Genomic DNA, 23,285 nt, shown 5'->3' on the forward strand with positions numbered 1-23,285 from the left:
TTAAAAAGCTTTAACAGACACTCACCGAGAGGAATTTTCAATGGCTGCAGTTGAATCTTCTCCAAATTCATGGAAAGATCGTCGTCCACCTTTGCAAACCACAGCAGAAACACAACAGTTGTAAAACTGTATACATTACTTTAGGAAAGCCATCAAATCATTGGAGTTTCACCTGTTCTTGTAAATCAGGCTCCGTGTTGAGATGGTAGCGGCTGGATGTTGCTGGTTCTTCCCAGGAGCGAATCTTCTCACTGAGATATGAAGGCAGACTGGTGTCATTGACCTTAGAGCTCTGCTGGTCCTCCATGACGTTCACGTCTACATCTTCCTCCTCCTCATCCACAGCCATCTCTTTCTCTACGTCGGGCTGGAGGTCAACAGTGGTGAGGGGAGAGGCGTAGCGCGGCTCTGCGTCTAGGATCAGCTCTGGCTCCTCATCCAGGTCGTCAGATAAAATGGAGCCGTTTACAAAGTCCTATAAACAAAGAAAGTGACTTAGCTTCACTTTGTATGATTAGCATTTTAGCAAAGATTAATTCTACCATTATTATATGGAAAGGAGCTTTCAGCTAAACATTTAAGGTTGTGTTTTTCAGAAGAAGCAATGGCACAAAGGTGAATAATTGAGGGCAGAATCTGCATTTTTGGGTAAACTATCCCTGTAGCTGCAAAAAAATTTGACAGTGTCTGTCTATTGAGTAGTATTGCTGCAAATGCACTAGAATTTTTTCATCTGTTGTCCTTGAACAAATGTTAAAATTGTCACCCTAAAAACAATACAAATCAATAAAGCACAACTGAGCAGCACTAACAGACATAGTTAAGTAGGTCTTAACAAACAAATTGTATATGAACAAAATAAACTAACAACACTGACAATATGTATTACATATTGTCAGTGTTGTTAGTTTATTTTGTTCATTCATTACATATTATGCAATGGATTTAAGAGTAGTTAAAACATATTTAAACAATAAATATATTATAAAACAAATATATTATAAAATCTATACATTATGGGGACTTCAAACTTTTGGTAACCAACTAAAATCTTGAACAATAGGGAAACTGCAACCAAGTACTAGATAATATGTCCCATCAAATGTTTTAGAAAACTGCATCTTGAGTTCATTCTTAGCAAACAATTACATTACTAAACTTGTCTGATTTTACATCGGTTTTTGAGGAAATCATTTTTAAGTGACAGTTTCCCCCACAGTCCAAAGACATGTGCTTTAGGTGAATTGGGTAAGTTAAATTGTCCATAGTGTATGTGTGTATGTTCTGGTCCTCCAGGTTGGGGGTTGAGTGTTGGGCTAACAACCCACCTCATACAAACTAGATGTTGAGAGACACCAACATGGTGGGGCTAAAATATGAACTTAGATATAAACGGCCCTGGGAGTAAGTCATTTATGTGAATATCCACACATTGAGAACAGAATTTGAAAAAATGAAATCGTGCAAGCCAAATCTTAATGTGATATGAATATCACTAGGACATCTATCAAAAACAAGCTCTAAAATATACTTTTTAAATCAGTCGTGTTTAAAAATATCATCTTTAGTTAATGCTTAGCAAACTACATAAACTCCTCCAGCATGTTTGAGCTGCAAAAACAAAGTGTTGTGACTAAAGTTGTAGTTTAGAAATGCTGGTGTTTCAGTGTACAGCAGACGGACTGAAATGCAAACTTAAAAAACGCCCTTCTCAAATGGCCATTGTGTCCAGCGGTAGACTGTAAATATGAATAACAGCAAAACATGTGTATGTCAAGTTAGCATGAATGGTCACAAATCATGCGATTCAGGCAGTATAGTGTTGATAGAGATTCTTTTCCTAACCCTAACTGTAAAAAGAGTAAAAGAGTAAAAACGGTGTTTAACATGAAGATGCACTATTAAAAAGGCTACCTCATTCGAAACGATTATAACTTAGGATAATTTCTGACGCACAGACATAGGAAATGATGTTTAACAGAGCAAGAAAAATTTTTATATCAATATTATTAGTCTCTTTAAGCTGTATATTTTTTGATTGTGTAACGATTGTTTGCTCTGTAGACAATAGTTTGACTAATTACCCTAACCTGTCTAGTTAACCTTATTATGCCTTTTAATGTCACTTTAAGCTGTATCTGTATAGAAGTGTCTTAAAAATATCTAGTAAAACATTATTTCCTGTGATCATGACAAATATAATATAAATCAGTTATTATAAATAAGTTATTAAAGCTATTATGTTTAGAAATGTGTTGAAAAAATCTTTTCTCTGTCCAACAGATATTAGGAAATAAATAGTAATAATTCAGGGGGGCTAATATTTCCCACTTCAACTGTATATAGGTGCCGTTTATATACCAAGTTTGGTTTCATCCAACAACCTTCTGGTGATCTACCAAATACCTTGAACCACAAGGCCACATGAACCAAACATAAGCTATCATGTTCATATTGATACAAACAGTGCTGGAAAGCTGCCTCTTTGGTAGATTCTTTGCAAATTAGACAAATAGCTAAACTCGTCCCACTTTCGCTATCATTCTGAAGATGTATTTTTCCACATAAAACATAACAGTTATTAAAACTATTATGTTTAGAAATGTGTTGAAAAAATCTTCTCTCTGTTAAACAGATATTAGGGGGTAAATAAACAGGGGGCTAACAATTCAGAAGGGCTAATAATTCTGACTTCAACTGTATAGCGATACCGCTCAGAAAGGCCATCTTTAGTTCAATAACACTGCTGAACTCTGTCTAAACTTTGCATAGGTGTCCATCTTCCTATAAAATCCCTGTAAAATACTGTAGATCAAACCCTTTTGGATTCAAGCCTACAGCCTTCTGGCAACATTACAACATTTTGAAACAAGGTTGCATCAATCAAATACAAACAATATGTTGTTATTTATATCCAAAGTGCTTAAGTCACAAGCAGGCTTTTGAGTTGAACTCTGCAAACCTGTCTAACCGGTTTCGTTTCCCGAGTTGACCCCCCCCCCCCCCCCCACCCCCATACCGAAACTCTCAGCAGCCAAATCCTATGCTACTTTATACCCCTTTTTAACATTCCTCCCCCCTAAATCATGCGCTAACAGAAACGTCTGATGTTGGAGGGGGCGTGGAGGCTACAGACATCTCACCTCCTGTCTGTCTGCCGCATACAAAGCAGCTCTTTCTATCCCTGCAACAGGGTGCCGGAGCTTGTCCTCCTCTCCCTCTTCCACACACTTACGGATCATAAGAGCTGAAAGCGCACTTTTCCCCCTGCGTAGCTCCAACAAGCCGACTCAGCGCCTTTCTCGCTCGTCCCCCCCACCACCCTTGCGAGGAGCAGAACCAATTTGCCATGAAAAATGTGCCGAGTCTAAAATCTTAATGGCGCAATTAGTCTCGTTTTGAGTAGATTTACGGCAGCACTTGACTCGGCCGCCTCAATTACATCTTTGCTAAAATTCAAGGATAATACGGTACATTTCAAAGGCCCATAGAGGGGGTCATGCATCACCTCCAAAAAAGATCCCTCTCCGGAGGCTCGCTCATTTGTTCCTCTTTTTTCCCCTTCGCTCATCTTCTTGTGCTCTCGCTTTTTTTCTCTCTCGCTTCAGTTCAGGCTCTCTTTGTTAATTACAACTGTAGTCAGGCTTCTGTCCTACGTACTGATGGATACAAGTCTGTTTTCGGATGATAAGTGAAGCCATCTTTAACTTTATGCCAATGTCTGACGGCATGTCTAACTTTAGCCTATTAAGTTCGACTGAGTAGTTTTGCAAAGCTACATTTTCAATAGTCATTATAGACGCCAACATGACATCAGATTGATTTGTACCCCAATGTTTTGGGACGTTGCATTTTGTTAGGAAATTGAAATCGGGTTGATGCCTGAACCCAATGTCAGCCCGACGTCAATGTTCAACATTGGAGAGACGTTGCATTTTGGTTACTTTCTAACACAACCTAAAAACAACCAAAAATATCAACATCTAATGATGTTACAGCTTCACGTAGTGTGGATGTTAACATCATGAAGTCTATCAGACATTGGATTTTGGTTGCCATACTTGACGAATAAATGTCAGTATGATGTCAATATAACGGCTTAAGATGTTGGATTTTGGTCACTTTCCAACACAACCTAAAAATCAACCAAATATCAACATCATTTCACGTCGTTATTCATTCATTTTCTTGTCAGCTTAGTCCCTTTATTAATCTGGAGTCGCCACAGCAGAATGAACCGCCAACTTATCCAGCAAGTTTTTACGCAGCAGATGCCCTTCCAGCTGCAACCCATCTCTAGGAAACATCCACACACACACACACTCATGCACTATGGACAATTTTGCCTACTCAATTCACCTGTACCTCATGTCTTTGGACTGTGGGGGAAACCGGAGCACCCGGAGGATACCCACGCAAAAAGCAGGGAGAACATGCAAACTCCAAACAGAAACGCAAACTGAGCCAAGTTCGAACCAGCGACCCAGCGGCCTTCTTGCTGTGAGAAGACAGCACTACCTACTGCACCCCTACGTCGCCTTCACGTCGTTATTAGACATCAAAATAACACTGTCCTCAGATACTGGCGACCTAAATCTAACTTAATATTAAAGTCTTAGGACGTTGTGTGCCTGCTGGGGTCATTTGGAATATTATCTAATGGACTCTTGTAGCAACACTGCTATGACACATTTAATAATCATAATCTAAAATCCTGCAAATTTCTTTTTTTTATTTAGATTTTTTAAAAACATATGGACATTTATATGTATTTATTTATTATATCATGTTTGCATCAAATTACAAAAAAATAATTACAACTTAATAATTAAAAAGCTTTTTTTCCTTTATCTAAAAGACTTGATAACAATTATTATTAGTAGTATTTCAGCCAAAATTGTAAAAAGTAATTTGTTGCACTTCTGTACAAAAAAAAAAAAAAAAAAAAAAAAAAACCTTGCTGTGCTTTAGGTTTACACCACTATGATGACTTCTGCCACTACGGTAGGGCTGGGTGATTAATCAAAGTAATCAAAATCGACATTCAGAACCAATGAATCAATCTAATTTTTCCAGATAATTTTTTCCCTGCTCAATGATTGAAAGCTTTAAGAGAGATGCTTTAAGTTGGCATATTTCCCATCAAAATTATTATTTAAATTAAAGCATTTGTTTATAGAAGATTCAGGAAACATGATTTATAGGATATGCAAGATATATTTTATTTAGAAGATATACTGCTTATTTTCTACTTTTAATATAAAAAACATTGAACATTATTTCTTTTGTTTACAAAAGTGCAAGTATTTTATTTTTAAAACTTGCCAGTAATCTATGAGGGCTAAATAAATAAATGAAAACAATCGTTAATAATCGTAATCGAGTTAAAATTTTCAATTAATCAATTTTGATTTAAGGCCAAATCGCCCAGCACTATACTGAGGTCATATAAGGGTCTAAATAATCCATTGTTCACATATGCTGATTTGATGAATCAGGAAAGAAGAACTGTTCAACATTGTAATAAGGAAATCTGTAACATTAATAATTGTTACAGTAATTTCTGATCAAATTTAACTTATATTTGCTCAACAAAATACTTCTTTCTTTTAAAACAAATGAAGCAAAGGTGTATTTAGAATACCTCTGGCATTGGTGGAAGAGTGTGGCTGACGGCCTGCTTTGCTGTTGGCTGCTCATCGACGCTCTCTACAGGCCACAAGGACTGCTGTCCACTACCTCTGTCTTCTGCCTAAGCATTTCATAGAAACCAAAGAATATAAAATATTAACTCCCCCACCAAGAAAAAAATATCTGGATTGCATTTCTTAACTCCTATTGTAGCTAGTTAACACCCTTAATGCATATTTTTTCAACATATCCCAAAATTCTAAAATATCATGATCTAAAAAATGGTTGATATGTTGGTTTATGGTAAAAGTACTGGAATTAATACATGTACTATGAAAAATCTGGAAATATGAAGTGTAAAACTAATTTAATAAAAAAAAAATCTAAATAAAACATTTTTGAACACTAAAATCCTCTTTATATTTTTTAAGTATGCTATAAAATATTTCAGATTTTCATTTAACATGTTTTCTTGTTTTTTTTTGTTTGTTTGTTTTTTTTTTGTTTTGTTTTTTTACAATAAAACCAAAATCAAGTGTATTAGTGCAACAGAATTATGCTTGCTTGATTTTCTTGTAAACCAACAATGCTGTGTGTGTAAACTATTATTCAAAACAGTGATTCTTTAAATGACTTTAAAAGTCATTATTTAAAACAGTAAAACATGGTCAACCATTTGGTAGAGCAGGCAGTTAAAATTTAGCTTGGTGGCTAAACTTAAATCACATATGCATATTTTCAAAAGGTAAGAAGAGTTATTTTAAACATCAACAAAAAAGCATTTGCAATGCTTATGATCAGTGTTGGTTAAGTTTCTTCAAAAAAGTAATTGATTACTAAATTACATCATTACAACTGTATTCATATTAGTTTTTTAATTACTTTGTCTAAAAGGTAACTTATTTGCTCTAAATTAATTACTTGACTAAATATTAAAAACCCCAAAAGTTACTTGTAGACATTATTAAACTGTTAAAATTGAACCCCCGACCGTACACAAACATCACAATTTTCAGGAGAAGACAGGTCACAGATTTAAATTTTAGACAAACAGGATATTTTAGTTTTGTTTTTTAAACAATTAAAACTCAATCTTTAAGCAATATATTTTATCAAAAACACAAAAAACTTTCAAATGACAACATATTTCATTCACATTATATATTAACATACATTTCTAAAGAATTTAATGGATTGTTTAGCATTTACAAGACAAATAAAAAATTTAGTAAATGTAGTTATTGTGCGAAAGATCTGAATTAAATAAATACATTTACAGTTACTTTCCTGAATTTCTTTCTTTTTTTATGCATATGCAATTGTCTTGATAGATAATAAATGTTCTTCTTTAGTTGTAAAACAGAATTATTCTGCAAAAATATATATTATTCTGCTAATCTGAATTAACTTTCAAAGAGCTGTAGAATTTACGCACAGTATTTAAGGCAGTGGTCTCAAACTCAATTCCTGGACAGCAAATTGTAGCTCCAGCAATCTCCAGATCACACCTGCTTAATAGTCTCTAGTAGTCTTGAACACCTTGATAAGTTGGATCAGCTGTGTTTTATTAGGGTTGGCGCAAAACTGTGCAGGGCTGCAGCCCTCCAGGAATTGAGTTTGAGACCTATGATTTAAGGCAAGTATACTTTAAGTAACTGTAATTGTTACCTAAAATTTAAGAGTAATCCTTTACTTGCTTATGATACTATAGTCCGATCCGCATTCACAGTAAACACCTGTACTACATGGCAGTTGATTTGTGTGAAATAAATGTACAAATAATAGTAAATAGAGATATAATTGACATTATGGCATAAAAAAGCATTTTAATGATGTAAAGAAATCTTGAATATATACCTAACAGAGCCATAATAACATATTGGCTCTTACCGCCAGAGGCTTCCTGATGCCAAGGTAGACCTTTCCAGGTGGAGCAGATTTGAGGACCTCAACAGCCTGGGCCAGAGAGCATGTTTCTAGATGGGTGTCATTGACAAAAACCAGCTGGTCACCGGGGAAAATCCCACCATGATTGTCGGCCACCCCTCCAGGCACCAGAGAGCGGATGACGATCACAGAGCGTGCAACATCCATAGGGTCCTGCAGAGGGCAATGCAGACCACAGCAAACACACAAACAGAACAACAGGGTGAAAGAAATTTTAAAAAAGAGCAGAGATGAAAAATGGTGACCGTGATTTAATCTATACATCACAGTTTTATCAGAAAGCAGATCTAAAAGAAGTTTCATTTATGTTTAAATCTTAACACAAACATTTAATTAAAACAGCACCTGTGTAAGCAGAGAATGGAAAAACGACATAAAAACAGCTGGATATGAAGTACCAGGAATGACCCTCATATTAAAGCCTACTTCCAAAAGAAGTTGCTGGAAGGCTAAATGAGGCCAACTTCCCACTCCAGCATCCCAAGTGCCACGGTATCAATCACATCTCTGGGGAGCATCGCCGTAAAACTGCAATTCAACCGATTTGATGTCTCCAACAATATATTTCATGACCCATATGGGCGGCTTTTATGTGGTGAGTGACAATATAAAAGTGATTAACAAGTAGTTATTTGAGAGTAAAAACCGAAGCGGGAGCGCAGTCATTAGTAATCTCATCTATCTGCCCATGAACATTTACGACCACCCGTGTCAAAAGACCAGCCGAACAGACAATCCTTGCTTTTTTTTTTTTTTTTTTTTTGAGACATTAATCTCTTCTACTGTCAGGTTGAAATTAAAAGCATGTTGTTTTTGAGCCATTACTGTACATGTATGAGACACTTTTTTTTTTTGTTGGACAGGGCCACAACAGACAATGAAGTTCACTGGATGTCCTGTGCAAAACTGCGGACAGCGGACCAGCAAACTTCACCAAGCCTGACTATAAAAATTGGGTCAGCAAGCCCAGCAATTACTGCCCCCTGATTACCCAGTGATCCACTGCTGCACGGTAAGCAGACGAGGAGAGAAAAGCAATTTCAGAGCGAGAGGAACTGAGGCCTGCTAGAAGGGAAAGAAAGAGAGGGGGGAAAAAAGACAGGAAAAAGTTGGAGAGAGGATTTGAAGTTCCACTCCAGCTGGCGCTTTAGGAGGACACAGGCTGCATTGTCCGGCTGCCGGGTTCCAGCCAAGCGTGCTTTGCTTTCCAAGCCCTGCTCTCATCCCACATGGCCAGTGATGTCAGCAGAGCAGCTTTTATATAAAAAAACAAAACAAAACATGGGGTACAGGCCAGCATTAGGGGGCTCCTAAGACGCCAATACGTCACCTGCTACAGAATAAAAATGGTTATGCTCATGAGAGATGGAAATAAAGCGAGTTACGTTGCTTCATTTCTTATTCAGGTTTCCATCCAAGTGCCTGTATGATTTAGATGGCGTAGAGTACATGGCTCATTGGGGGAGCAGCTGTCTTCCATGTTACAGGTGTGAGGAACATCTCAGGATCCAAAGAAAACCACAATCCCGGGAGCTTCTGGCTGGTGGAGCACATTACAGAGCCTAAAAATATCCAGTCAAAATTGGATTAAATCACTTTAGCTCAAAGGCAGCTTGCAGCCCTGTCATGAGGTTTTTCCTGAGGTCTACATAACCCTATTCGGGGTCAAAACTGTCGACCAGCTAACGGATGGGAATGAGGATTGGCGGTCGGAATAGATTGCCCATATTTCTTGCTGGGCTCAGATTCGCTACTGTGTCCATTTGCAGAGCGTTCCCTTGGCTGGCCCTGGTTGTCGAAGGGTTTGAAATTCTTCAGCGTGGTGTCAGGCGGACAGTAAATCTGCTGTTTTGCAGGAATCAACGGCAGGCCAAGTCATCTGTTTTGCTCCTGCGCTCTGACTCACCTTCAATCTTGCTGAACAGAATACCAGGAACTCCAGGACATCTTTTTTTCATCCCCTTTTTGGTTGTTTTCACCTTAGATGCCTTGAGAGGCATTGAATGCATAAGCAAATAGCATGATTGCATAAATGTAACGAGATGCTCCAAGTTTGGTCAACCTGTTATAATTTAAAATGTATTACAAATGTCAACATTCCAAGTGGATCAAAAAAGATTTTTTAAATTGTCAAGAATAAGACAAGAACAGGTGTCGTTAGGGCTGGGCAGATAAAACGATATTGATATTAACTGAACGAACACCATTGACAATAATGATAAAAAGCATGTTATGAAGTTTCGGTATGAAGTGCTTCAGCTTTATTAAAATGTGGCTGCGGAGCGTGCACATTGGAAGGAATGTCAATAAGTTTAGGGTTATTGGCAATCAAGGCACAAGGCTTGGTGGCGACAAGCGGCATGCACGTAACGCGCACATAGTTTTCAACAACACACATGAAAATGAAAACAGTGACGAGCAGCAGTGAGGAGATAAAAAAAGATGTAAGCAGGTTGCCAGAGTGGCTTTTTGGTTTCTTTTCTTGTGCATCTCAGCCACTAGCTCCCCATGTAATGTAATGTAATGTAGTCATTCAACATGTTGCAATATGTACTTGAATAATGATGGCTGGTTCCTTTACTTGAAAGCTAAGATTTGATTATCATAATTGGTTTTGTTGACGGAGTTTGTGGTTTACTGTGTGATTATTAGACACCTTACAGATGTCGATCTACCTTAAAGTTTGCTTTGATTGTTCAGCATTTGCACTATCATTACACACACTTTGAGACATTTTATTTAAGTTTTAGTCTCTTTAGCACATTTATTTTATAAAAAGAGATGTTTTTTTTTTTTTACTAATAAAACTATTTGCCTTACATACATAACATAATAACTCTATTTAAATAAATTGGTCAAATGAATAAAAAATCCTAATATATCTAAATAGATTGTTAAAAAAATATTCAATTATTATCGATATCGAATGATATTAAATATTATATCGTGATATGTTTTTTTCCTGTATCCCACAACCCTAGGTGTCGTTTAATAGTTTAAGGACAACTTTGAAAAAAGGTTTTGATTTAATTCAAATGTTGACTACTGCATATACAATTTTGAAGAAAAATAAATGCATGGCAGATTGTTACTCCTTTCATTTGCTTTGACAATTGTTACTGCTTTTTATGCTTTGTATACATAAAAAAGCTAAATTAATTATTTACCAGAGCTGATATTATATTAGGCAATGCAGATGCATGAATGAAAACAATATTTAGAAGGGCAATGCAAAGTGAGCTGTGCGTTTGCTGCAAACATGCAGGATTTGCTTCAATCGCATCTTCTATTCAAGCTAGGGCTGCACAATTCTGGCTAAAATGAGAAATCGCAAATTTTTTTTTTTTGCTTAAAATCAAGATCATGATTTTTTCATAATTCTGTAGATGTAATATAAGGTTTATATGATTAGAGTATTATTATTGTTATTTCTCAAATATATGGTAAAACAACAATAATAATATTAATATTAGGCCTATGTATAGGTCTACTATTGATTAAAAATTAAATTTTGTATAGATTTGGAATGGTGGACTTGAACAGACTTCAAAAATGTCCTGTTTGTTAACTCACTGTAGTGATGACATCAGAATGCAACTCTTCATAATTCTGAAGTTGAATTATTACGTTTGGAGCATATGCTTGTCATTTGTTGTTATCAGGTTCCCTATTGTATTTTATTTAACATTATAAGGTTAAAGTAGTTTTATTGACCCAGTAAACATTTATTTTCATTCACAACACTATGTGTTCGCTATGAAAGAACTGGTGATAAACTGTTCGCAGTCAAAACTTTAAAATGCGATATGATAATTTAAATTATGTGCGCACTTTCAGTTTCACTTCATCTGCCGAGTGCGCTCATGTCATGGCTACAGTCACTTTGAGAAAAAAACAAAACAAAAACATAGGCCTACATGCAAATCATACTTCCAGCGCGGCTCCCAAATATCGCTGTTCAACAAACTGAACGTTTTTTACAACTTTATTACCTGTTATTTACAGCCTACGCAGGCCTTGTTACAAAAGAAGGCATCATTAGTGGGCACACTCACATCCTCTTGGTAGTAAACAAATAGCTTGCTGTCAGATCCTGTGTGACTTTGCGGTCGCAAATACATGACTACATTAAGACCGAAATCACATTTTTGGGTAAATTAAACATTATAAATACAATATGTGACACTTTTAACACCATTTGGAGGTGTCCACGTTGCTGTGAATACTTGTGCAACAGCCTTTACACTTCTCTCCTTATCTTAAAAAAAATTGTCTGAATCGTAGAAAAGCTGAATTAAGATCGCTTGTAGAGTCTAATCGAGATCGCAATCTTTTTTCGATTAATTGTGCAGCCCTAATTCAAGCTACATAAATGATTGAACTCGAGCAGCAAACACAAGTTGAGGTGAAAAATCCTCCTCCGAGTAATGTGTGACGCAATAATTTGCGTTTGGTGTGATCCCCGCATTATTCTTATTTCTTGCACCTAACTCTGATGCTAATATGCAGAGGTGCATTGCAGATTGATGCAAGTCATGTGAAAGAGCCGGAAAGAACAAGTAGGAGGAACAATGCAGGCATTGTTTAATTTCAAACGTAAAGCTGTGGGCAGCTGTTTGACATAAAAACAGGTGGCACAGACAGCGCAGACATCACAACGGCAGTAAATCCAAACACCTCTCCCTTATATCAGCTACAGACTGGATCTAAATGACAACACAATGTTATAGCAATTGTTTATGGCTGAAAGCGTAATGCATATCCGCTTTTAATGTATTAACATTCAGGATGGTGTCCTGCAGTCGATTTGGTAGCTTATTTTCTTGCGACAGTAATAAAATAGCCCTTGGTCAGTTTCTGCAGCTTCAGGCCACGGAATAAACAACGATAAATAAATAATAACACGCAGGGATGATTTATGACTCTCCTTTAAAACATTCACTGGATGAGACTAAATGCTGTATTGATGTGCAGGTTAGGCGCTTTGAACCATCGAAATGATTCAAAAATGCATTCTCTCAGATCTCTTCTCCTTGGACAGCATGAATTATAGTAGCCATACATTCACTACTGATGGACCAAAACTTGCAAAAAGCCTTTCACGCAAATGTGATTGATTTTGAGCAAAAGGGCATTTGTAGAGGCAAGAATTTTCTGAGAACATGCTGGGGCTCAAATTCGTTATGTTCCACAGCTTTATTATTTTTGTGAACAGAGACATTTTTCTTTTCCAGGCTGATGTAGGGCCTACATCCCACCCAAACAGAGGGTCACATTAAGCTACGTTCCCTATGGACATCTTTCATCAGTGCTACACCCTTTGCAGGAGAGCTGCTCAGTCATACTTCGCTCGAGTCTGGCTGCAATCCGACTTCATACGCAACTGTTAGCGAGAAGTCTTAGTAATGACTTTTAAATGGCCATGTCAATGCAATCCCACTTAAAACAAAAACGTCACAGCCCGAATCTTCAGATCAGTTGTTTGGCTCCAAGACGACCTTCATTAATCTCCATTACCAGGATGGCAAGAACTACCAAAGGGATCCTTCTTATGTTGCCATGTAGCTCTTCTTACTATAAGATCACCTTCTTGTCAGAGCAAAAAAACCAAGCCGTGACTACAAATGATTTCGCTGTCGCCATTTCACGTCACTCACACAGTACGGGGTGTCATTTAGGGAAGAAAAACTCCCAGGTTTCCAGCTGTCAGTGTGACCGTGGGCTTCTATCAATCTAGATGCGGTTACATAGTCTTCTTGCGGTGGGGGTTGAAACGAGAAGAAGAGAAGGAGGGTGGTGGAAAGAGGGGGAGACTGAAGGTTCTGTAAGGCTTAGAGCATGTCTGCGGGTCTCGAGGTTGCCTATTCGGCCTTATCAGCTAAGGCCTCTTACTGGATGGAGCGGCAAAATCAATTTTCCCCTTCCAGACTGGAGAGGCCCTGGCCCGTCTGCCGCGGGAAACAGAAAAGAAGTCAAAAAGAAAGGTTGAGAGATTCTTCCTCCATTAGAAGACCGTAGAAGAGCGTACTCATCATTGCATTGTGGGAGTTGCTCGCTTTCGTCTTTCTGGCAATTCCTTACAGCTCATACATTTATGGACATTTTAAAACTGCTTTCACAACTCTGCAAATGCCTACACCCCTCACCCTCCTCCTCTTCTGAATCAATTCCCACCCATCATGCATCAAGCCCTCGGGTTGAAAAGCGTTGGTTTCGGTGTAGATAAGCAAACAGACGGGGCTAGGTGGAGGGGGCTCAGCTGGTGCAGAGCGCAAAGACGGTGAGTTCGACCGAGGGGAAGCTGCACAGGTCAATATGGCTTCCAATAAACCCCAGGGTGCACCAGCAACTCCTCCAGAAGATCTGCAAAGTAAGCTTTAGCAGTTCAGCCTCTTCACGACAATGATCTATGATCCAAGTTGCCGAACTGTGAGTTTCTTCTCTTCTCGCCTTGGTGGGGATATGATCATCTCGAATTCAGACCATCGATGCAGTATTGATGCAATTTGTTTGTACTTGTTTATGGTGCAAAATAAAGCAAACAAAAAAAGCCCTGCATACATTAATATGATATCGTAACAGCTCTAAAAGAGAAAACAAAGGACTTTGAGTCAGCAAAACTGGCTTTCTTTTTTCAGCACAGAGCCTATGGACTCCGTCCCAAGTTCCCTCATCTCTCCTCCATCTTCATTCGTTCATTTATCAGATAGATGAAGAGAAAGGAAGAATTTAAGGGATCACTGCTCAGGTTACTGCCATTAAGCAGCAATGTAATTCTGTCCATGTCGCCACAGACCCCATCACTCACGGCAGCCTCTGATGAGGAAAGAAGCATACTTTACTATTAAAACGTGATCTCTGTTCAGTTTGGCCATTAATTCGGAGGCCATATATTACAGTCCTGATGAAGTTGCGAAAGCATGAGCATGCTTTTCTCCTGCCAATACCGTTTCCCTGCATGAAATCAATTGGAACCCGTGGCTGGATAATATAAAACACGAGGCGTCCCACAGGAACGGCGGAGCGCAGGTCTGCGGGAGACGTTCTGCATTCTAAGTGGCCTCATTACATGATCACTTCTGATTCAGGATCAACGTGCAGTTATGTACTAACCCTGATTAGAGGGCTAATGAAGGAAGGAGGAAAGCAGCTTTTTGTACTAAGTGAGCAGAGCAAAGGGTTTGACGGTTGGCACCGAGCCAGATAAACAGCGGCGGCCCTAGTCGGAAAGGTTTCATTGCATTCTTTTGTTCGATGTTCAACAACTTGGGACATCAATGCGCATTTCCTGTGATCGCACTTTGGGAAAGTCAATGGGGATTAACTGAGTCTGGTCCCCTTCCCCTCAGCTAGATTATGTGTGAACAGATTCCTTGTCTTGACTTTTTACAGTAAACGTAGTTTAATGATGACGTTTAGAACAAATCTTATGTTTATGCTCTGAAGTTTGTTATTTTGTCTATTTATAGTTTTTTTTTTGCAATAAAGCTGTATTCCTTAAACAAAGACTTTTTCTAAATTGCTTTACTGCATACATTTATTCATTTAATGATGCATATAAAGTGCAAAAAAATTACTGCCTACCTGATAGTCTAGTATACTGAAGCCAAGACCTCGCTCTGCTTTCTCTAGTTCTAACACTTGCACATTTGGAGACCATAGAGCTAGTTCTCCTTCATCCTCCTCCTCTTCCTCTTCGTCGTCATCATCATTCTCCTGGTCCATCTGCTCTTTCTCAGGGCTGATTGGCTCTAGGGGCTCTCCTTCATCGTCAACCTCCCGCTCTACTGCCGAAGCCTGACGGGCCTGAAAAGAAATGTACAAATCATGGTGAGCAAGGAGTGGCTCTAAATTGGTGGGTTGTGGCACAAAAATGGGTCTATTATGATGGGGTCACTTAATCAATCAATCAGACACAGTTGGGAGTAAGGCGTTTCACAGTAACCCATTACTGTATTCTAATTACATTTCTGAGGAATGCAGTAATGTAACGAATTACATTTTAAATTTGTGTAATTCGATTACAGTCACTTAAGTCAAGTTAATTGCGTCAAGTAATTGCGTTACTTACTGTACATTACAATGATAGTTTTTAGAAGGAAAAAAATACTTCTTTTAAATCCCGTCTTCCACTGAAACGTCAGTTAATAAGCATGAGCTGAAATAGCTGCTGTCGAAAGTGGTCGCTTCTTTAAGTGGAAATACAGACATTACTTTGATTTCACTAGCTACGTTTCTATCAACCTATTTTTATGCACATTTTGGATATGCACATAAAAAAAATATTGAAAAAATAAAAAACTAAAAAAATTTTTAAATGTGCATAAAATATTATATTAATAAATACCTCCAAAATTGTTAACAGCATCTGTGCTCTGCGTCTTATGGCTTCAAATGCCACCAGGTATTTATTGCATGTCGGCATCAACTTCTAAGGCACAAGTCGTTTATTAAATAAGGAAAAGATTGACGCAGCTTCTCCTACCACAGAAAATTCTGTTCTTACTGTTGTTATTTCGTCACCTTAGAATAACAAGGTTCTATCTGACATTTTTGTCAAAATTGAGTTAGACATATTCTTATTAAATGACAACCTATTTTCACTATGTGATGTTAATTACATTTTAAGTTGTTTACATTTCAAGACTTTTTATTGAAAAAAACTAAGTTACACACATACGGTTTGCTATGAAATGCAAAAACTTTGAAGCTTAATATCTCAAAATTTGCCACCAGTTAATCAAGAAGTGACGACTTTCTTGTTAACCAACAGTGAACACACATATAGGACAAATCTATGTCATGTTACATTTCATGTAATTGAACATATTGAAGTAAAAAATAAAAATATGTTTGACTTAAAACCTGAAGCAACACCATCATAAACACTATAACTGTCAATATAATAGTAATTTTATATTAGAAAACATGAACAAACCTGAAACTCTTCCCTAATGCTGTCGCGTAGACTTGTATCTCTGGCCAACATGGAGAGGTTATGCTCAATCTGTGGAATAATTACTAAATGAGAATGTATTGTTTTGTAGTACTCTTTAAAGTATCAGCCAATACTTGCCGAAGCCAGCTTTTACTCATTACTCCTCGGTTACCTGTTCCTGTAAGCTGTATGAGTGCCAGTCTTCAGATTCAGGGTGATATTCGTTGTCCTCTTTAGCAAGTCGTCTGCAGCAAACCAAAGTAAATGGAGTAGGAACTTCTCTAAGGAAAGCAACAGACTCTCGTCTAGACTTCCCATACAGCTGCACACCATTCACCTGCAAAATTAAAATTCAGAATTGTTTGATAGAAAATTATGCAAATACTCAGAATATGGATTTTCTCAATAGCTACGTTTCCATCCACCTATTTTTTTGCACATTTTGGACATGCGCATTTAGTGCTTATTAGGCAAGTAACTATATTCCATAGTCTCTGTGGCATCTAATGACCATTTTTGATTGGCATTTCCAGGAGCGGTCAAGCCTGGAGCTGCTATGGTGAGTGGGGGCGGCACTGTGCCATCTGCCCAAATCAAGGGGAAGCCATGGTCATCACATAACCCTTTCCCATACACACACACACACACACACATCATCATCATCATCATCATCATGCATCATTAGGCTTTTAAGCATCAAATGAGGCCAAAAGGAGTACATAAGAATATTGGTTATATTGAAAGGTGGGAAAGCTTAAAAGGTTTTTTTTTAACAAATGAATTGGCCCCAGGACCGAGCCTTGAGGTACACCACATCTCCCTATAATCCACAACCCCTGCAGCGCTGCAAATCTCTCCTGCTTTACCCACCCACACTCCTGCCAACAGCAACAGGCTGAAGGCACAGCGGCCCTCGGCCACCAGACCAGGTGGGAGGGGGAAGTTTCGAAGGAAGGGGGCAGGAAGCAAGGCCAGTGGGGAGGTTAGGGCAGGGGACAGTCATGCAGATGGCCTCGGTCAGACTCAGGAGCCCTCCTGCCAGAACATCTATGAGCCAGCAGCAGCAGCAGCAGCAAGCCTTCCTGGAGGCTTGGTGCTGGCAGGATGCAAAGGTCAGTGTTATTAAAGCCACCGAGAAGAGGCTCACCAAAGCAAGCCAAGAGCAAAACTGCAGGCTGGCCAAACCCTAGGAGCCCACCAAAACCATAATGCCAAAGAGAGAGGGTGTAGAGAGGACTCATGTGGGCAATATAGATGCTGGTTAATGCTCTTTAAAATGACTTTACCTCCAGAAGTTCATCCTCTGGTCGAAGAAGTCCATGTTTTGCCACCGGGCCCTCAGGAGCCACCGTGGAAATGTAGTGGTGTCCATCAAAGGAGTCTAATTCCACACCCAAACGCATTGTGTGTATTGGGAGAAGCTGTAGACATTATTTCATACTTCGATTAGAAACAATTGTAATTTTTTCTCTAAAAGATCAATCAATGTTTATAATATAAATAGCCAAGACTTAATATTAGCCTTTTCCTACTTAATATAAATTACTAAAAGCAAGATGGCAGCTCCAGTAGATCTTTTTGTCATCATGCATACAAACTGTCCAAGGTTATGAACTGATTAACTGCAACAAAGTGATTCACAAAAGTTAACTGAACTTATCAACTTGTGGGGAGCATCTTAATGCTATTATACTTGCAAGTTGTGAGATGAAGCAGGACTGCATGCGACCAGATCACCTCTACATACTATCAATATTTGATGGATTACCCAGCCCTACTACGGAGATGAATGAACGAATGAATGAATCATGAATTGTGACAGCTGTTTCCATGTTACCTTGGAGTACTTCTGCAGCTCAATATCATCTTCTATGACCGGGTCAAGCTGTACAATCTACAAAACAAAAAAAACAAAAAAAAAATGTATCTTAATTGTTTTATTTACTATATAATTTATTTATATTTATCTCAATCACAGTTGTGACCTGAACGGGGTCATTACACTCCTATTATGGTAAATAAACCCAAACAACAAAGTGTCAGCACATGAACCCAAATTCAACAGGAGTCAACTGAGGCAATCTACAGCCAGATTTAGCTGGTCGATCGAACATCTCTTATCACAGTATGCGTAAGTGCTGGCTGTTCTTGCTGATGTGCAGTTTGCTTCATGTTTAATTGAGAGCCGCACTTAGCATCTGTTAACATTACTTCCTCTTCGTTTTTGCTTACCATAACATCGTAATGTGGACCAAGAGCCTGCTCCCATTTAGCGCGAAGCTCCATCTCCGTCAGCGAGGCCGGCTCTTGCACTACAACACACACACAATAATGAGAGCAGCGTTTAAAGTCAATTACCGCCATTTGGGTGCCCACTGTCCATGACAGAGTGAGTGGAAACGTATGACATTAATGTCAGGTGCCGCATACTAGCATGGGATTGATGTCAAGCTGACGGATGAATATAATCAGAGGGCTGAGAGTGAGCTGAGGGCAAGAGTTGAGAGAGGAGTCAGTAGTGATCCTGCAGAAAACGACAACGGGACGCCTGGGAACAGTATCGGCTGGAAGCCCAAAGGGCAATGGAGGCAAATAAATGGGTGGAACAGCTTTTATGGGCACTTTTGACCCTTAACTATGATATGGAGTGAGTATAGAGGGGGTTTTAGAAAAAATGGGATCTGGATAGTAAAAGAAATAAGTTTTTTTTCTGTAACCTAAGCTATAACTTAACAGAATATGGTGGGGTTTTTGGTGAGACAGTGAGACCCATTACATATTTGGACATCGAATGTCAGCAAAAATCCTTAAATGGTTGACTTGAACCTGTTGACCTTTTTTTTTTTTTTTGGCTGATATTCTATTTCTCAAGATAAAACATTGATCTAAAAAAAAGACAATAAAACTAAATCTATTATCAAACATATTACAGCAATCAAAATATTATAAAATAATAATAAATCAAGCATATTATTGGTTATACTAATACATGAAACCTCTTCAAAATAACGCACTGGCCCCAAGACAAAGAGCTATTCAATGTATAAAATAAACCTGGCACCACCTGCCAAAAGTCTTGTCGTCGATCCTAGTTGTAAGAGCAAAAAATAACTTGACTTCTAGTTGATCAGTTGGAAAAGTGGCAGAAGGTAGATTTTTTTAAATGAATCATCTGTTAAACTGCATCCCAATAATCACAAATACTGCAGAAGACCAATTGGGACACACATGGACCCAAATTCTCACAGAAATCAGTCAAGTTTGGTGAAGGAAAAATCATGGTTTGGGGTTACATTCAGAATGGGGGCTTGCAGAGTGGATGGCAACATCAACAGCCCGAGAGGTATCAAGACATTTGACTGCCAATTACATTACAAAGCACAGGACAGGGCAAATTCTCAGCAGGATAGCGCTCCTTTTCATACTTCAGCTTCCACATCAAAGTTTCTGAAAGCAAGGAAGGTTAAGGTGCTCGAGGATTGGCCAGCCCAGTCACCAGTATGAACATTATTGAGCATCTATGGAGAAAGATAAAGGATGAGGCATTGAAGATGAAACCAAAGAATCCTGATGAACTCAGAGAGTCCTGCAAGAACACTTTATTTGCCATTCCAGATGGCTTTATTGCAGATATGTATGGATGTAGTCCTCCAAGCTCATCACTTTAGTCTAAGCAAAGTCAGACCTTACTGTCCTATTCAAATATTTAAATCAAGGCATTATCATATTTCAATTTGGTAAAAATAAGTGTAATGTAGAGGCCCTTGTCTTTCATATAAGCCACTTCTGATACCAAATGATCAACTGGAATGTGACTTAACTTACACCTATAGTTTAATTACTTGCTACACCTAAAATATATTTTTAAACTTATAACTGGCAACTAATAAATTGTTTAAATAACTGTTTTAGTGTTACAAGTTGAAGTGTTTTATTTTAAGTTGATCCAATGGTTTACTTTTACAGTGTTCCAAAGTTAAAAAAATATTTTATACAATATTGTTAAAAGATTTTAAAATGTTTTCAAAACAATTTATGCTCGTTGCTTATTTGATCAAAAACACAATGAAAAAAACCCTGCATATAATAATCTAAAAAAACAAAAAACAAAAAAAAACACTAATGTCACCAAAAACTAAATGTCCTTTTACTGACCGCTTCCACACCAGGCAGAAAATAACTGAACATTTTCAAGCATTTTAAACCCTTTTGTGGACTTCTATGCTAAAGCACGTTATGGTAAAAAGTAAAGTCAAATAGTGAGTGAGAGCGAGGGATGTAGACCTGATTAAATTAGCATTTCCAACGCCTCACTCGCAACACCATTCATCACAAACGTTTGCCTACATTAATACAGCAATGCATCGCCTCAACACGTGGGACGTCAACCCCCAGCCAACATCTGCGGTCCAGGTGCGGCACAATGGAAAATATGGAGAACAGGGGAAATGTTGATCACGGCAATGGCTTGTTATGTTTATGTATCAGGAAAAACTCTGCTGACACCGAGAACAAATGTCCACCCCCTATCCAAATGTCACTCAACATTTAATGGAGGGCATCACATGGGAAAAGTTACTACAGACCCACAAAAGTTGAGTGACTGACGCCTTACATAGTACTTCCTGTGGTTTTTAACGGCTTTGAGCATTTCTGGAGCAATGGTTGACTATAATTATACCAACGTGGACTGACTGTCACCGAGTCTCTGATTGAGCACTCTCAATGTCAGATTTTGCATTGATTTTATTGGGGTGAAAACTGTTGGTGTGACAGATCTTGGAAAACATGCAGAAAACCCAGCAGCAACTAGTCTGTGCATTCAACTATATATTTTTTTAAAAACGCACTGTTTCTAGACACTTAAATTTGTGTCACAAAAGAAATCATAAACTACCTGACAAAAGTCTTGTCACCTATCCAAGTTTTAGGAACAAAAAATAAAAACTTGACTTCTGGTTGATCATTTGAAAACAGATGTGGCTTATAAAAGATAAAAAGCCTCTAGATTATGCTTATTTTACAAAAAATAAATAAATATGATGATGCCCTGATTTTTAATTATTTTATTAGGACAGTAATGTCTGACTTTGCTTAGACAAAAGTCTTGTCTCTTAACAAAAATGGTCTACAGTATAGAATATAAAGGCATAGTGCAGTGGAAAATTAATCACTATTGTGTATGACTCCAATGAGCGACTAAATGTAACCCCTAACCATGATTTTCTTTCACCAAACTTGACTGATTTACTGTCCAATGACAGAACTTGGGGAAAGAAAAAATGCAACTTTGATCCACGTTCTTATAATAATGGGCTGAAACACATCTGTTTTCAGGGCTTGTCAACTTTTACGTGACACAAAATAAATTTTAATGGCACTTCCAGGGTTGTTATCTATAAAATTGACGGGTGAAATTTAGCAAAACCACTCAAGTTTGCGCTTATCGAATGTCACGTCAATGTACCAAAACAGCCGAGCATTATCCATGAAGAAAAAGATTTCAACATCTACACGCTCACATGGCAATATAATTTCTTAAGACCGCAGGGAAAAAGGAGTCGGGAGGTGAAAGCATGATTAAAGCGCTGTGTGTTTTGACTTGAGGGCGGCTATCATTTTACACGTGCTGCTATTCCAGCTTTGGGAAATGAGTCCCTGACAACCAATCATTGTTATCCCGGGCATGTATTGGCCCAGCGCAACAGAACGCTTTATTTCGGAGTTTGGCAGGTACCGGGTCTTGTCCGGATTAATTAGGGCAGAATGTAACCAGAGCTCCGGGCTGCTTCGGCTTCAGCCAAGGCCTGCTCTTCCGCTTCCAGTTCGCCTATCTGCATATTTATATCTGCCGGCTAACATGACTGAAACAAAGCCTGCTAAGCTCGTGTAGAAGTTGGCCTGACTCTGACCTCCATCCAGAGGGGTGAATCGGATTCCTCAGTTTCGGCTCAAAGTATACTTTTGTTTTTTTGCATAAGCTGACCGAGCTCCACTGTCAAGGTATCATGATTTTTATAACTGGGCATACTCTTTGTAAGCTTCTACACGTGCCTAACAAGTTTTCTGTTTTAATAAGTTTGACCAGAGCAAGCGTTGCAACCATGTGGACATTTATTCCAGGTGTGCAACACGTCTGCTTAAAAGTGAAGCCAAAAATGTTGATCGCCCCCTGGTGGCTGGCCGCAGTATGTTATAAACCCCGCTCTTTTGATTGTAAACAAATAAGACAAGAGCCAAACATGAAATTAAATATCACTTAATAAATTCAAGTCATGTTCTGTCTTTTTTATTTACTTTGATGCTGTCTGTATTGTCTGTACAGGGTTGCCAATGTTTGGTTTTAGCTTGAAGTGAGAATTTATGCCCCAACCCATTACATATTTTTTTTCTACATGCATGTTCACAACTAGGATTCATACCAGGAGCTGAAAGGCGAGTAGTGCATCAGCATAAAGTAGGAACGGTGCAAGAGGTACGCGGGTGTGTTTTCTGCGTGCATGCGTCAGTTTGTTTTTGATTAAACCAACGCTGGTGAAAGCAATGTAGTTTAGTTGCACATAGAGAATAACGTCTTTATATAATGAACATTGTCTTTAAAAATTGTCTTTATTATAACGAAAAAAATATTTCGTGGGGATGATTTAGGGGATGAGCATGAGAATACTGTCAATTGTGTGACCCTCATGCCGAAAATATTACCATATTTTAACTAAAACTCACAGAAGATAAAAACAGTATTATTTTTTCATAGGATTGGTGTGTTTAT

At 38.2% G+C, this 23,285-nt stretch overlaps 1 protein-coding gene across 28 annotated transcripts in view; it reads right to left on the bottom strand.

The window, feature by feature from the left end:
* Positions 1–23,285, bottom strand: part of patj (PATJ crumbs cell polarity complex component) — a 187,008-nt gene that overhangs the window by 125,713 nt on the left and 38,010 nt on the right. For all 28 annotated transcript variants that reach the window (XM_068216261.2, XM_009296230.5, XM_009296231.5 and 25 more), the window contains 10 exon segments: positions 18,749–18,828; positions 18,354–18,410; positions 17,803–17,937; positions 16,689–16,853; positions 16,517–16,585; positions 15,163–15,384; positions 7,522–7,731; positions 5,645–5,752; positions 173–475; positions 26–89 (listed from right to left, as the gene is read on the bottom strand). In XM_068216261.2, coding sequence (XP_068072362.2) covers positions 26–89; positions 173–475; positions 5,645–5,752; positions 7,522–7,731; positions 15,163–15,384; positions 16,517–16,585; positions 16,689–16,853; positions 17,803–17,937; positions 18,354–18,410; positions 18,749–18,828 — 1,413 coding nt within the window.

This window comes from Danio rerio, chromosome 22 (assembly GCF_049306965.1).
Source record: "Danio rerio strain Tuebingen ecotype United States chromosome 22, GRCz12tu, whole genome shotgun sequence".
Classification (NCBI taxonomy): Eukaryota; Metazoa; Chordata; class Actinopteri; order Cypriniformes; family Danionidae; genus Danio; species Danio rerio.